We start from the raw sequence: 12190 nt of genomic DNA, 5'->3' as shown, positions 1-12190 counted from the left end.
CATTTTTCCTTACTCAGTTTAGAATTGCGTAAATTATTTTGAAAGAAATATTCTTGGAGTCCAGGCCTATGAAAACCAGTATTATCCTAAATGATTTAGGAACATCTTCACCTGATTTGGAAAAAAGAAAGATGGAAAAGCTTATCTGAATATGTTCTTACACAATAATTATTATTAAGATTTCATTATATTTAGGCATCTATTAGCCCTATTGTCAAGATGATGTAAATAGCAGTCTTCCTTAAATTCCAGTATTTTAAGTAACATTAAACATTTTGATACATGCTAACAAGGACCTCCCGTATGTGAAAAGTTTAGTAAGAGAAATCATCTTTAGCACAGTCTTTATCAACTTACCAAGGTAACAAAACGTTTGGCTAATGTACCCTACACCACAATTTCAAAATAAAAGTGTAATATTATATTCAGGAATAGCCACTTAATTTATCTGATTTTTATATAACTATATTTTGTATTAAACAATAATAAACTTACAAGATATACCACTTGAGGACCTAAAACCGGGGAAAAAAAATCTAGGTCACTGAAAAAAAAAAAAGAAAACCACAACCTAAGGAAAATTATATCTTTCAGAACTGTATTTAAAACCCTGGGCCAATAATTTTTAAAATATGCATGTTAAGGGTCAACACTTAAAAATTAAGAAAAACTAGGTAATTAATATAAGTATTTATTTTTTGGTTATTGATGATGAACCCATTCAAGTTCCTCACACAATAATACAAACAACAGTTTCTAATTCTGAATTTTGGGGGCCCTGAATGTAGTAAAAAGAGGCTGTTTAAAAAAAGAGTAAAGAAAAGTTTTGCTTTAAGAATTATACTGATTCAGACAAGGATGCTAGGTAGGTGTTAGAGGAAGTTCAAGAAATTTCCTAAAAACAATTTTCTATTAATTTTTCTGATCATTCTCGAGCCATTATTTTCTGTGAATACTGATCTAACATATAAACTTAAATAAAAAGCATCTTTAACCTAAATGGCAAAATTTTAAGGTTTCTGAAATTTATGGCTAATTTCCTTGTTCCTTTCTCTAATAAAAATTAAAAGAAATATAACCCCAAAGAAAGACATTAATGACTTTAAATAAATCTATAAAATCATTGCCTAATTTAAGAATTTTCCAGTATCTGGGGATCCCTGGGTGGCTCAGCGGCGGTTTGGCACCTGCCTTCAGCCCAGGGTGTGATCCCGGAGTCCTGGGATCGAGTCCCATGTCCGGCTCCTTGCATGGGGCCTGCTTCTTCCTCTGCCTGTGTCTCTGCCTCTCTTTCTCTCTCTAATGAATAAATAAAATCTTAAAACAAAAAAAAGAATTTTTCAGTATAAGAATACTTAAGTAACAGATTTGATAAATATTTAATGCTTTCAGTACCTTATTACTTCATAAAAATAGAAATTTTGCCATTTTGCCATCAAGTCCAATCTACTACTGGAGTTTTTACGGTAATTCCAAGCCTAAGTGGGAAAATATTTACATAGTTTCAGTATCAAATACCCTAAGAACTCAAACCAAAGGCATTATAAAGCACAACGTCTGAAGTACAAGGACTAACTCAGGGACATATAAACCATCTCTGAGGATTCCTTTTATCTAATTAGCCTGCTAAAAACACAACTGGGACTTCTGTAAAAGGGATAAAAATACGTGCTTTTATTTTCAACAGTTTCATAAATAAAGGGATCAATATATTTTCCCAAGAATTCCTAGAGACATATTTAGGGGTGAAATGAAGTAAAATTTCCTAACAACAAGAAAACAAAATTCCAGTTTTTAGTACAAAGCAGCTTAAAAATCAATTACTAATTCTGCTATCAAACAAGCACAGTTGGATATTACTGGTTTTCAATTGTGAGAAAAATGTCTCAGGAAGTAAGCACATTTTTATTAATCTTAAGTTAACATCACTGGGCATTTTTCACCAGTTCTTTATTGTAACTGCTATCTTTGTTGTAATAATCACAGTTTTTCCTGAGAGAGAAACTATGGAATTTTTAAGGGACTGGGTTTGAAATTTGTATGCTAAGTTAATATACTGAACAAAGCGATGAGTGTCATTCCTTAGTTCCCTATATTTTAAAGAAATTTAGATCCAACAATACATCACCTGATCTCTTTCTTCAACACATTCATGAACTAGTGGAAAGGGATATATATTTCTTTCTAAAACATTAATAAAGCTGACCAGGGACAACATACTCTCCTGGCAACGGCTGTAGTTTTAAACTCACTGGTATTTGTGCTCACAAAATAAGAAAAAAAAAAAAAACAAAAAAAAACCAAAAACCTTTTGGATTTATATCTATATTCTAGATAGTTTTGGTAAAGCGGAAGAACTTCAAAGTAGATTTAAGCTAAAGTCCTTGTCATTCTAGGTCTTTAGCGCTGTATTTCAGAATTCTTTAATTCATGTTTTCCTCATCATACAAATGTTAGATTTAACTCTACTGGACCCATACACAGGCTAGAAATTTGAATTAATTCCCTTGTACTTTCCTCTCTCATGTTAATTAGCAATAAATTCCCAATGGAACCCAAACGTAGCTCTATATGCTTTCATGATGGTTTCTGTGCTTTTATTAACTGAGAATGTTTATTTGCAAAATAAGGCTTAGAAGTATTTACAATGAAACATTAGCTACTTCATACTCTAATTCTTATGAAAATACAAACTACAGGGGCAGGCAGGTGCCAAAACCATGGCTAAACCAATTTTCAGTACTATGAGTTCTATTAGAAAAGAAGACCAAGCTAGTCTGATTTCCTGAGTTTTTAAACAAATCTGGTTTAAAGCTCTTCCACAGAAACTAATAAAAATCTGCTTGACTGACTACATCAATTTGCATTCATAAAACTGTTAGTCTCATCATATATGCAAAATACATTATGTGTTTATAAGGGTGGACTCCTGTTTTCCTCAGTTACATTTTCTTTCCAGTGTGGCATATTTTGATACAAATTAAAGTAAGGATAAATGAAGTCTGGCCTTTTGCTTCGGAGACTAGTTCACTTGCCTTTGGGAAAACCTACTCTTGGGAGAGAGATTTGGGTTCAATTCTAACCTCAGCACTTACTAACTGGGTGAGGCTTTGGGTGAGGCTTGAGCAAGTTATCTAACTTCCCGGAACCTTGTTTTCCTAATTTATAAAAGAATGGTAGTAACAACTAAATGACAGAGAGGTTTTGAGAGTTAAAGGAGGTAAACATAAAGCCCTCAGTATAGTTCCTGACAGAGAGTAGCCCTTATAATCATGTTTCTTCTTTCCCAGATTCCATCCAAAGAAGCTCAATATTAAAAGTGTATTTCTAAGCTTGAGTTTCAAAACTTGGATTTCTGTGTTGTCTCTAATAAGATTAAAATAATCCCGTCATACAATTAAAAGAGCATCATGTCTGTACTTGCTGCAATTTTTATACCTGGAACACTCTGTAGCATCTTCAGTTCAAGGCCTAGAAAATGGAGGCTGATCAGATCAGAGGAAGGCCGAAACTCCAGAATCCTCAAGGTGAAGAAAACAGGAATCCTCTCCTCCCAAAACTTTACTTCCTTTACCTCTAAGACTTTCTACCTTTCTGCATAAAGGACACAATTTAGTCATATCAATGAGAAAACTGAATGCAGGCCAAGTTCTTTATACATAAGGAAGCTCAGAAACCCATTATTCCTTGCTATTTTTTAAATCTCAAAAACTTGATATTCAAAATGGTTTTCAGTTTCCTGTTTATGATAAACATATTAATATTTTACAGTATGTTACAGAATACAACTACACAAAGGCTACATATGATACAGATTATTAAGCCCTTCTCTTTTCAAATAGTGGGAAAAATAGGGTTAACATCTTGGCGTTTCTGCATATGGATGCCCAAGCCTGTTATACTTCCAACAACATAATATGACCACAAAATCTTAAATAATAAAATACAGAAAACCTCTTCTCTCATTAATCTGTTTTTTGCTAAAGACTATTCAGTCTTATTGTTAAAATACCTCAAACATCCTTAAATACACGAAACCAACTTGAAAATATAAAAATAAAAACCCGAAAAAAAGAGAAAGCATTTTAAGACCAGTACCAATCAGGATTTCTTGCTCCCTTAACACCCACAATGGGATCTTAAAAATGAAATCAATGGGAACTTGTTAGCATTTCAAACTATTAACCTGCCCTATCATCTAAAATAAACTGTAAAGTGGGATTAAAGAGTGAGCTTAAATTTAACCTATTCACTATGAGGATTATATAAAAATTCCATAACTGAATGAAGTATATATTTCACTTAGAGTCTGGAAATACTAAGTACTAGTTTTTACCATGATCCATTGATGGGTAGACATTCCTCAATCAATATTCACAATAAAGTGAGGCATTCACATAGTCTTTGGATAATGTAATTACATACTACATCGTTTTCTTATTGAAGAGTTATAAGAGAATAATGAAAAAACTAGAGGTGGTAAAAATAAAATACACATAGGAAAATACATTAAGACTAGGGCCTTATGATACAGAGGATTAAGCAATGTATCAGCTCTTTATGCATTTTTGAAGAATATAAAAATCACCTTTGACCTATATCAGGCACAGGCTATCAATTTTCAGGCTACACTTCTCTATCATACCCGCTAGGTCATCTACCGTAAGTCTGGAAATACTTAATACCATCAAAGCTGTCCCCTGCCCCCAACCCAATGTAGAACAAAGAGAAATGTTGTAATAGAGTGATCTGTGCTCTTGAAAGAATAAAATCTAAACTCAATTTGAGTTATAGCCTCTCCCCGCTTCAGAGGTCTTGTACAATTAATTTTACTGAACTCACAGACACACAATCTTCAAAATGACTATTTTACTCAGAATTGGATATAAAAGTATTTTCACATTTTAAAGACAGCAAGGAAGCTATACAAAGATCAAATAATTTCATTTATATTCCCCCATCTAAATCCACCTCTCACATTCTCCAAAGCTCTGCTTATATGGGTAGTGTGAATACATACTTTTTAAATAAGTTTAGGATATTCTGGCTTGATTATCATCTATTAAGAAAGCTTACCAAAAGTTAACCAAATGCTATCAGAGTCCAAAGAGGCCTTCCCAAAGCAGTCAGAGAATGAGAAAGTGCTTTCATTAGTTCTCATGTATCCTGGTTAGAACCATATGCTACTTTAAAACATTTCAACCAGTAAAAAAGGGAAGGAACAAGCATATCTGATTTTATACCTATTTTAGGAAAATGTGATTATATTTTCTTTATAACTTCAAACACTAAAAATGCCTCCACTCTTGACCCCCCCCCCCCAAAATCACTAAAGTCATATGTGTATTTAATAAGACACCTGAGGGGAAAATTTTTTTGGTAAAGATTAAGGAGGAAAATACTGAATTTCTGACATAAATCCAAGATTGTTATTCAGTAGTATAACATTTTTACCATGTTTATCAATTATCTTATAAGGATAACTCCTAATTTTCCAGTGAAGCTCACTTTTAGAATATACAAAATCCTCTGACTTAAAGATACTTTTGTAGAAATATACTAAATAATATTAAGAAAAGCTTTGCTTAGCAACACAGAAAGGTATTATTTTAAAACATCTAACCATGTGCTATAAATTGCCCAGAAATACATTCTTTGGAAAATGTTTAAATGCATTCTTTGAAAAATAGTGATTTACTTTATGAATCTGTACAGGGTCAAAATTCTAGTTTGATTGGAAACAGATGGTATCCCAGTAAAGTCAGGCTCTGGACCTGAAACTCCAAACAGGAAATACGGCCCTCACTAGCTGACTGCTTCCCTAATCATTCCCAGAGCTTCATACTTGTTATTTTTATGAATATCCAAGATGACTTTCATCTTTCCTTTCTATCTACAAAGCATCAAACAATCCTCTCTCTCTGTGAATGTGTATATATTTTATATATAAATTATATTTACAATATAAAAAACATTGAAAAAATGTACTTTCAAGCTCATTGCTATTAAAGATATCAGGCATTAAAAATAATAAGTCACAAATTCAGGTTTATTTTCTATCCTATTTCTAAAATAAAAGCCAACAACTATTGAGTAACAGTGTCAAAGGCAACTTTACTGATACTACTTACAAAGAAACACACAGTTTAAATGTTTGCAGAAAATAATAAAACCTCACAGGTCTTAGTAAAAAGCAATTAATCTACACTATTTTCCATTAAACAAGCCATTTAGAAGCTATATGAACAAAGAAAAGGACTTACCGTTTTCCCATTGTAGTAATACATCAAAGAATTGCTGCCCATTCCAGGGACAGGATAAGCACAATACATGTTGATTTTGAAAATGTTAGTTTGCAGCTAGCTAATGCATACAGCTTCTCTCCAAGACATACATCCACACAGCCAAACAGAGTTAAGTCTTCAGCACTATGCATCCACACATGGATCTACTCAAAAGGAACTTATGCAAAATAGGACTGAACCAACTCACAGACCAGAGAGGGAGGGGAGGGTTTATGCTGTAAGTAACCTCTTTCAATTTCTATCAAGTCCTTGCATTGGTGGAGGATACCAAGAAGACAAAGTTTGGGTATTAAAAAAATACAAGTCACTTAGGAATGCTAAATAATGAAAAGAGATATAGTGTCCTAGATATAAATGTCCCAGGAAGTTGTTAATTTTGTCATATATATGATACATAACTCTCTCTCAAAGAAAGGCAAACTGACATCTCTCAATCTGTTTTTTAGTTTTAATTAATTAAATTAGAGTACAGGTGGCAGGGAAACCCAGCTTGCTATATACCTCTAGCAACATTACCATCTGGCCTGTCTAAAGTTGCTTTCCAACTTTGATAAACACATGATCAAGCTATCAGGAATTGGAAACATTGAATCATGTGTAACAAGAAGGATCTAGACAGTTAAGCCTTGTACAAAATCACTTCCTGGAGAAAGCGGACCCATCACATAAGTACCTCTTAACTAGCTAGAGCAGATCATGATTTTTTTTTAGGTTATAGAAATCATATTGGAAAAAAATGTTGAAAGGAACACATTTCTTGAAAAAGTTCAGTATAAAAACTTAAAAAAATTTATCTTGAAAATAAAATGTTTTTAAAAACATAATACGATTTTCAGTTACAAACCTCCTCAAATTCCTCATTTACCACACCAGTTAAAAGTTTATAATGGACTACACTCTTCTAGACCATCTAATATGTGAAAGGAATTCAGTAGTTAAATAGAAAAAACAAACAAGGTTTTGTTTTCCCTTATATAAAAGTGTGAAAGGCTGATGTGTATGACAGACAAGATGTGCATTATAGCTGATTAAAAAAAAAGTTTTGTTTTTGTTTTTTTTTTTTTACAAAAAAGTTTCCTAAAAGTCTTTCCTGCAAGTTCATTATTGTTCTTAAAGAATACTTTATATAATCATATTTTTATGTTAATGCTCAAATTTCTCAAAAAGGAAAAATAAGGTATAGAAATGTCTCATAGACTTAAGCATTTCATTATACTCATAGGTCAAAATGTTTTAGATACTGTCTGCAAATACATGTTTCTCCACATATTATTTTGTTATTTAAAAAAGTTTTCAATTTGTCTTTTGCATTTGTCTGGATTCTAACCCAGAGAAACAGAATGGAAACATTTGTCTCCTTGCTCCCTGTCAAAACCTCTTTGTATTACTCTCTCTTCTCTCTGTGCCTTATAGGTTCTAACAAAACTGTGCTAATCAGAGGAGAGCTAACAAGCTGCAAAAAGGGGCACATCACCTTTTTTCAAGGCATCTTTATGAAGCAGAGCTCTTCTAAAATATTCCAGAAACATTCAATAAGAGAGCAAAAAATAAACAAAAAAACCCAATCCATTCTTATGAAGCATACTGATCAAATTACAGTAATAAAACCAAATCAGACAATAAGGCCAGCTAACTTCACAACGTTTAAAAGCTGATGGTATCGGAATAACAATAAAACCTCCCCACATTCTCCAGATACAGAAAAGACTAAGCAGCAGCTGCAAAAGAACATCACTGTACAGCAGACTATTAAAATGCCAGTCTGCAGAGTGGTTTGTAACTTCCTCCCTCCTGAGAGACCACAAAGACCCATTTCAATCCTTAGAGAACTGTGTAAAAAGCTTTGATTTACAATTAACAATGCCAAGCCTTAAAACCATTCAAGTAAATTTTACTCTTTCATAGATATAGTCATTCTCTGACAGAACAACTACTCTTAAAAAAAAAAAAAAGGAAAATCAGTCATCTAGAATAAAATTTCCTTTTTCTCTTAATGATTAAAAATGTAAAAATTTACTTTTGAATAGAAATAGAGGAATGGGGAAAAGAAAGAAGACATGAAGCACTGATAATACTTGAACATTTCTTCCTATAATCATTGTTCCAACTTGAGACAACTTTTATATGATGGTAACAACAACAACAGAATCCACTTACAGTAGGCTCATTTCTCTGGGACTTGTGATACAGAGTACTATTTTGTCTAATAAAACACACTATAATGCAAACCCAACTACACAATCTTGGCTATTAAAGCACAATGAAAATTTTAGTATTTCATCATCAGTTCTTTATTTTAGAGACATGATACTCTAAAAAGAATAAACAAATATTCAGGTTAAAAAAGTTCAGAGTAAAATCAGACAGTATAATCTTTTATTGTTCTAAAGTAGTTTATTAAGCAAGTGGAGAAGTTTGCTATTAAAGTGGAAACCTGAATGTGAAACATAATAGTTTCTAAACAGAGTAATTAAAAGCTTTTGCTTCTCCTTTTCATTCCTGCTTTTAAAAACAGAGATACAAAATCCATACATGTGTATTTAAGACAACATCATCTTCCCCAGTACACAACATATTCACTTGGTATACACTACTGCCTAAATTGAGAGTGGAAACAGAAACTTAGAGATATCTACATACACAGGGCATTAAGCTAATTTTTCAAATACAGTAAATCATCAAGAAAATAGTGGTAACCTAAATAAAATGTTCTTATAGTCCAGTTGTGTGCTATGGCAAGGTCTTTTGTTAGCCCCAAATATCATTTTTTTTGAAGTTGGCCTTACCCCAAATGAACTACAACTGGTTGATGAAAACTGTCGTTTTATCACAATTACAAATGATCTTTTATAAGTCTTTTTTCTCTTCCTCAAAAATATTTTTTGAAAAAATTCTAATTTAATCTATGCAACAGCTGCAGCACAATTTTTTTTCTTAAGAATCATATTACAGGAAAAAAGGCATATAGATGGATCAAGTGCTGCTCTAGTGAATGCAGTTGTTTAATCTTTGCCTTTTTTTTTTTTAAAGGAATATGTCAAGGGTTAATCCTGTGACTCAGTCTGACAAAACGAGTCAGCTGGAGACAGGGACACTTTTTAAACCTGATTTCAGACAGACGTGCAGTCTGTACAGGAGCTCTGAACTGTTCTGCACTTTTTATCCTGAATGGTTTCCACCAACAATTCTACTTAATCACTTATGTGTTATTCTAAGATGATGTGATCTGACTTAATATTCATGCTATCTTATCTAATAGTCTAAACAATCACCAAATTTTATAACAAAATGGGTGTTACTGTACACACTGGCAGCGTGATTAATGAAAATGTCACAGAACCCTGAAAAAAATATGACTTAGAGTCATACATCTTTTATTATAGCAAGCTGATGATTCCTGGTTTGAGGATTATTGCATTTCACTAATTTTCAAATACAGTTCCCCTTCCTTCAATGGTTCATGATGTGATGTTTATGGTCATTCCAACGGTCATCAAGCACAGACCTAAACTAGGTAAGACAAAGCTACAATGTATTTTGGCCTAAGCAGTTTTACTTCTTTACTAAAAATTCAGGAAAAGAGGTTTTTGAAAAGTCTACTAGAGAGGGACTTTCTGGCAACTTCTGTTTAAATGCCAAACCTCCATAAAAATTTTTTTCCTTATTTTTCTATTGGTTGGGACACAGACATATCTTCTTCCTTGGAGAGCCATGCAACATTTCATGGAATTACCTATTGCAATATTTTATTTTAATCTATTTTGTTAGCTCTTCTTTATCTCTATTTGGATTACTATAAATCTCATACCTGTTTTATGAACTATTCTTAAGCAAGAATGTTTCAAGAATGATCTAAAATTCTAAAAAGCATTCAAAAGAAAAATTTAATTGAACTGAATTACACATCTTGAATTAATTAGTTAAATAAAGGCCAGTTAATGGTTAATCTTCTAGTACATTTTTCTAAAACAAGGAGGCAACATTCTGGTGTCCCAAAAGGCCAGAAGATCTGGCTAGAAAAGTAAATCTAAAACCCGTTAGAAGATTCCTTATGAAAAGTTTCAACATTATTTCTAAGTGAATCAATTCTTGGAAAATAAGACTTTCAGAGTGATAAATGAAGCCAAACAAAGTTCACATGTGAATAATTCCACAAATGAGCTATGTTTGCCTAAGCATGAAACTCAGTAAATAACTAATAAAATTACTGGATGCAAAGGAGGTGGGAGTGAGGACAGGTTTAAGAGGAATAGTAAGTGATAGAATCTACAAGTGGGCAGATTCAAAGCAAAAGACTCTTCCCCAATGCCTCCTCTTCCTTATTTAGCTTGTGGAGAAATGACTTGTGAATGAATGTGGTCTCCTAAATGTGTAATATTTTAGTCTAGCTAACATCAGGTAACATAATACCAGGTTTTATAGGTGAACATTATATTATAGATTTTTCTAGTATATGCTGCTTTGTTACTAAAGTCATTCCTAAGTGTTGAAGCTGTTTCTGGTCTTTTTCTAAATACTGTGTTTTCACTGTATGAAAATCTTTTTTTTTTTTTTTTTTTTTTTACTGTATGAAAATCTTAAAAATTAAAGACTCTGTGTTTTTTACTCAGGTGATACCCTGAAAAAAATGGTTCCAATTATGCCTTAATTTTGAGTACCTAAATCTTAGCCCAACCAAAGAATCAGATTTATAGTGTATGATACTGTAGATTGGTCTGAATACTGGTATACAGTTTACTTGGATATTGGTTGGATATGAGGAACATCAACACACATATAAACATACATTTTTCAAAAATAAAAAACTTTTCAGAGCAGAGTAAAAACAATGTCGAAGTTCGCAAATCATATTACCTGGTTCAGACACAGAACATCAGATTTTTTATTACTTCTTTAAAAAAATCTCAAGCCTAATTTGAATTTACAAATGCTTAATGATTAACAAAATAGAAAACACCTATCTGTATAGCCAATGGTAAGAATCAGCTCTATAAACTACATTTACAGGGCAAAAGAACACTTGTTTAGCTTCCCTTTTAACAACCACATGTGTATAATGAGGATGTGTAAAAACAATCATAACTCCTGGAGGAGAAAGCAAATAAATCTCTTTTTGGGGTAAATAAATAGTATCCTCCTGATATTAATACAAACAGAGCTGATGGATCACACAAAGCCTCTCAAAGGCTATCATTAGACACCCTTCAAATGAGATAGAACTGTAATTACAGAGAATATGTAAAACCTGAAGCAAATTGCATGTTTCTTTTGATCACAAACTCACTATGACAAAGCAGTTTTCTTTGAAAAACTAAAGGATGGGGTCCTCCCTCCCTAGTAATTCCTACATCTCTTGGCTGTCCATTTCTTTCCCCACATGAATTGCAGTTTGTCACTTCTCATTTGCTACTTGAAATAACATGGTAAGAGAATCATTAACTATGTTGCAACTTGATAATTTTCCTGCAGATGGCTCTATAATCACAGGACTGCCTAATGGTGTGTGTGTGTGCAAGTAAAAGAAAATGATGAGGACACTCAGGTTTTTAAATTCCTCAATAAATCAGCACTTCTGAAGAGCTTTCAAGACAAAGTTTTTTGACTATTGACTTATTAGGCAACCGAACAACAAAACTGCAAGCAAACAAAACTATTATTTAAAATCATCTATAAAAAAAAATAATAAAATAAAATCATCTATAAAAAATAAAAAAATAAAAATAAAATCATCTATAGAAGGTAAACAATTTGGTCTTGGGTTAAGTTAGCTCTCACTTAGAGAAAGCGCCACCTGATTTTTTTTTTTGTTTTGTTCGTTTCTTCTGCAGTTTTTTTTTCTTCTAACTGGAAAGCACTAGATCCCTTTAATTTATGAGAAATGGAAC

General features: G+C 32.5%; 1 protein-coding gene across 13 annotated transcripts in view; it reads right to left on the bottom strand.

Moving 5' to 3' along the window:
- TCF12 (transcription factor 12) overlaps positions 1-12190 on the bottom strand; it is a 371870-nt gene that overhangs the window by 53092 nt on the left and 306588 nt on the right. Inside the window, exon 1 of one of the 13 annotated variants that reach the window (XM_077881237.1) lies at positions 6264-6443. The exons of 9 other annotated variants lie outside the window; for them this stretch is intronic. In XM_077881237.1, the coding sequence (XP_077737363.1) occupies positions 6264-6332 (69 nt within the window). In that variant the 5' untranslated portion in view covers positions 6333-6443. Of the gene's footprint in view, positions 1-6263; positions 6444-12190 lie in introns of those variants that run through there. 3 more of the 13 variants (XM_077881239.1, XM_077881236.1, XM_077881238.1) reach the window with 3 other exon arrangements.

The sequence above is a fragment of the Canis aureus genome, chromosome 32 (assembly GCF_053574225.1).
Source record: "Canis aureus isolate CA01 chromosome 32, VMU_Caureus_v.1.0, whole genome shotgun sequence".
Classification (NCBI taxonomy): Eukaryota; Metazoa; Chordata; class Mammalia; order Carnivora; family Canidae; genus Canis; species Canis aureus.
Note: the sequence above shows the minus strand (reverse complement) of the source record. Positions and strands in the feature narration are given on the sequence as shown.